Below are 4731 nucleotides of genomic sequence, written 5' to 3' on the forward strand. Positions count from 1 at the left end.
GGCTCAGGGTCCTTCTCACTGCCTCAGAGGTCCCAGGCAGGCCTTTCCAGTTACAGGCCAGGCACCCTTGGAAAGTGATGTCACCAAGTTTTAGAGGCACACATGAAACAGCATCACACCCGTATCTTTGATAGTGAAGAAAGAAGTCTGTTCCGCTGTACCAAAGAGGTCTGAGCTGCAACTTGTTCGTTCTTTTGGTCATTTTCCCCCCAGAAAATGAGAATACTTAAAATTATAAATAATTGGGCGTCCATATATACATATTTAAATAATTTAAATATCTTAGACCAGTTTTTTTTGCAAACAATTCTCCATCGAGAGAAAGTGCTTCTCCTGAGGGGTAGGGTGTGCTTCCGAGGCTGAGGCAGGGCTCCGGAGGGTCACAGTCTAGGAAGGAAGTGGGTTACCTTCATGGTAGGCGACACTCGATTCCCCTTCTTGGTCCGCCCGTTCTTACTAAGGGCCATGAACATACCGGGGTACGCGTAGGATTCGTAGGCGTTGTAATTGTTGGGCAGAAGTATTTCTTTGAATTTACACTCGTCCGTAAAGAAAGGCTGGGAAAGAGGGTACTGGGTGAGCCAGGGACCTGCTGCAATCGGGACCCAAGAGGTCTTTCTTAGGTAGGCGGGGTGTCAAAACTGTCCCAGATTTCGAGCTGGTGATAAGTTCACGCTAGGCATAGCTAGCTCACCTGCTTTGCCCCTATCAACTTAGTATCTCCTGCTGGAGTCCCCCACCCCCATCAGTAAGTACCTCACTCAGGAGGGAATTGGATGGGGTAGTTCTCCCTTGGTCTGAAAACCCAGCCTGCCTCTGGCTACTTTGACTGAAAACCTGAGACCTGGGCAATCCTACTGCCAGTCCCCTGTGATCAACACACAAGTGTATGTGTGGGGTGAAGGGTTTACAATACCACTAGTCTTGCACACCGTCCCGAGCAGGTGACCCAGCCAGACCCGCTGGCACTCACCACACCGAAGAGCTTGCCCCTGCTGCTCATGGCCACGAAGAACCGGCTGGCCACTCCGAAGATGCTCACCACGCCTCGCTGCACCGGAGAGAGCTCCAGAAGACCTGGGGAGGCGGGGATTGGGGGGGATCGCAGGTCAGAAAAACCTAGGTGACCCTGGACCCACACAGACCCTCCGACTCTAAGCCTCTTGGGATCTCTATGCTGGGGTGAAAAGCCCAGGATCCCCAACGCAAACGCCTCAGTCTGGGCGCTTGTCCAGGGCTCCCGTGGGTGCGGGCGGGTGAAGGCACTGGAATTCCGCACCGGGAGCCCAGGCTTCCGAAGGCGGGAGGCGGGGCTCGGCCGCTGGGTGCGCTCTCAGTCCTGGAGCCCAAGGGGTGGGAGCTCGACTCTACCCAGCCCCCGAGACTACTACCGCCCGGGACCCTACCCTCTCGGCGCGCCCAGAACTCACTGTCCCTCGTGTCTGCGTGCACACCACCGATGCGACCGTCGGGCAGCACCTGCAGGTGGAATCCGATGCCCACGTTGCAGTAGAGCCGCCGCAGCCTTTTGAGGCCCAGCAGGTAGTCCCCTGCGCCGCTGCGGACCGCCGCCTGCGGGGGCTGCGCGGCCACCGGCAGGCGTGCCAGCGAGCGGGCCACTAAGCCGTCCCAGCCGTGCCCCAATTCTGCGTGCCGCGTGCCGTTGGGTGCGGCGGTCCCTCGGTCCGCCAGGGCCACCACCAGGGCCAGCAGGACCCCGGGCAGCAGTGTCCCTGTGGTCGGCCGGCGTTTCGCCATCCCGGCCCGCGGGCCGTCCGTGAGTTCGAGCTGCGGGCCGTGAGTTCGGTGAGTGCTGCGCACAGTTCTAAGCAGCGAGAGCAAATAGGGATGCAACGGTGGCGGGATAGTCCCCGCGCGCCCAGCCCTGCTGAGCAGTGGTATATATAGCCGGTGCCCCCTCCTACTCGCCTGCCCGCGGGGCGTCGGTCGCCTGGGAGCCGGGGCGCAGGCCGCCTGCCAATCACCGCCGGGGGAGGAGGCGCGGGCCTGGCGGTGGCTACTGTCACCTGGAGAGACCCCAACCCCTCACTCTTGGCTCCGCCCCGCACTCGAACCTGTTGATCCCGCCCCTTGGCTCTCTGCTCCCCAGGGCATCTCCTGTGCTCCTTCCTTGCGGGACACTAGGTGAACCGCCAGAACCTTTCTGCTGCGCCAAGGACTGACTTGAGCTGACGGTGGGAGGCAAGTCACACTGTGGCTTGGCTATCAGGGTGTAACTCTAAGGGAGCCCGGAGGTAGGGCACGATCGGAGGGAGGGAGGCAAGGCTTGGTCTGGCCCCAGAGGCTTGGAAATTTAAGGGTCTTCCAGGTGATGGGAAGTCTAAACTACGGAATGGGTGCTTCTGAGAACTCAGGTTGAGGACATTCAGGGACAGCAGAGACCCGCACTTTCCTCTTAGGTACCCCAAGGCAAGGACAGAAAGCTGGCAGGATATTGGGCATCAGTTCCCTAGAGATTTTCAAGTGTGGAGGCCAGAACTTCCCAACCTAGGAGCATGTCAAATTAAGGATCTGGAAGGGTCCCTTCCCCCACCAGCACCCCCACCCCCAACTGTGGCCATTCTGGCCTGATGGGGGTGGACTGAGCAGAACCCTGGTACTGCTCACCTAGGTGTGAATGTCCCTGTTCTGTGGTATCTGAGGAACCTGGAGCCAGCAGGTGACCTGGCCACTGATGGAGGAGCCGAAGAGCCTGCTGCACCCCTCACCGAGGAATCAGTAATTTGGACCAGAGCTTCCGGGAGCTGTGGCTTCCTTCTGCCAATCCTCTGTCATTGGGCTTGCACCAATCATTCCTGGTCCTACTCAGAACACCAAAGGGAATGCAGCCAGGTCCTGAGACCCAGAGGAGACACTTGAGCATCTATCTATCTATCTATCTACCCCTTAGTGGGGATTACACCATGTCTCCAAATCCCTTAATGAGGCATTCTGATGCACCTGGCAGCCTGGGATAACCACGTCCTCCAGTGGCAGGTAGAGCTGCCGCTGTGCACAGGCTCCCACGCACATGCGCACGCGAGTACACACACACACAGAGGCACAAACTCTCTCTCTCTCTCTCACACACACACACTCATGGATGTACACATGTGTGTACTTGCATACACACACCCTGCTGAGAAACATCCTTCCTGTCCCAGGGTTCCCTAGATCCCCTGCTGTGAGTGTCACTGGAGGAGGGCTGCAGGCCTTAGTCTGGGCACTCCTGGGTGTTCCTTTCTGGGGCTGGGCCCAGGCTGGATCAGATCTAGATCATTGCCCTGGTGGTAGGCAGGTCCCCCCACCCCAACTCAATTTGGGAGTGCATCCCTGACTCCAGAAGGAGCTGCTGGCCACCACACCCTGTGGGTGCTCTTGACAGTGGTTAGTAGTCAGGAGGACCAAGGTTGGGCACTACCATTGAACTGCTTTGGGGCCTGCTTTTTGTTCCAGGCTGTGGCTCCAAAACCTCCAGTAAGTGCTTCAGGCTCCTCCAAGTTCAGAAGTGTTGGGGAAAATATGAGAGCACGGGTGAGGATAGGGCTCTCGGGGACTAACCCCAGTCTGCCACCAGACCCCGACCTCATGCCTGTCCAGCATCCAGCCCTTTCCCTGCAGGGAAGATCCAGAAATCTTTTGACCCAGGACTCCTCCACCTTAGGCTCCCCTAGGACCTCAGTCTTCCCAAGCCTGTGAGCCTCCACTCACTCCACTTGCAGCCAATTCACACCTTTAAAGAATCTTATTGTGGCTGGGCAGTGGTGGCGCACGCCTTTAATCCCAGCACTAAGGAGGCAGAAGCAGGTACATCTCTGAATTTGAGACTGTCCTGAGTTCCAAGTCAGCCTGGGCTACAAAATAAGATCCTGTCTCAAAAGGAAAAACAACAACGCCGGGCAGTGGTGGCGCACACCTTTAATCCCAGCACTTGGGAGGCAAAGGGAGGTGGATTTCTGAGTTCAAGGCCAGCCTGGTTTACAGATTGAGTTCCAGGACAGCCAGGGCTATACAGAGAAACTCTGCCTCAAAAACACCAAAAAAAAAAAAAAAAAAAGGAAAAACAACCCAAACAAAAGTCTTCATTTGCCAGGCCATGGTGGCATACTAATCCCAATACTCTGGAAGCAGAGATAGGAGGATCTCTGAGTTCAAGGCCAGCCTGGACTACAGATTCAGTTCCAGGATAGCCAGGGCTACACAGACCAAAACAAAATAAAACAAGTCTCCATTTATTATCTGCCCCTCCCCCTGCTGAAATTGTCACCATCACAGTGCGATCACAGGTGTGGGTCTTTCTCAGTTCTTGGCTCCAGGGCTTGGAACACAGTAAGTGTTAAATGCTGTTTGTGGACCAGTGGCTACTGGCTAAGACTGGCTGGCCTGGAGCAAGTCTGCTGATGACTTCAGGCTAGGGGCTGAAACTTTTAAGTGCCTGGGACAGATAGGATGGGATATTGTGATTTTGGCTTATCTGAGTTGAGGTCCTGGGCCCCTTTGCCCTGCCACACACCCCTGAATGTCTAGTTTATTATGAACTTGGGAAGTCCTGCAACCACCAGCTCTAGGTTCAAGTCCAGCCACCAGCCTGTTGTTGCATGTGACCTTTCACTTGTGGATGGTTCTCCATGTCCCAGTCTACAAAATGAGCACAAGAAACGGTGGCCATTGTGGGCTGTGGATGCGACTCATTTGGTAGTGTGCTTGTCTGCCATGCTCGATGTCCCAGGT

The 4731-nt window shown here is 56.2% G+C and overlaps 1 protein-coding gene across 1 annotated transcript; it reads right to left on the reverse strand.

The window, feature by feature from the left end:
- Window positions 1-380: 380 nt before the first annotated feature.
- Window positions 381-1758, reverse strand: Fgf4 (fibroblast growth factor 4). Its single transcript, XM_021168991.2, has 3 exons — window positions 1431-1758; window positions 974-1077; window positions 381-557 (listed from the first exon to the last, which is right to left on the reverse strand). The coding sequence occupies exons 1-3, from the start codon at window positions 1756-1758 to the stop codon at window positions 381-383; spliced, it is 609 nt and encodes a 202-aa protein (XP_021024650.1).
- Between the last annotated feature and the right edge of the window lie 2973 nt (window positions 1759-4731).

Source organism: Mus caroli, unplaced genomic scaffold (assembly GCF_978045245.1).
Source record: "Mus caroli unplaced genomic scaffold, Mus_caroli_1 scaffold_8, whole genome shotgun sequence".
Classification (NCBI taxonomy): Eukaryota; Metazoa; Chordata; class Mammalia; order Rodentia; family Muridae; genus Mus; species Mus caroli.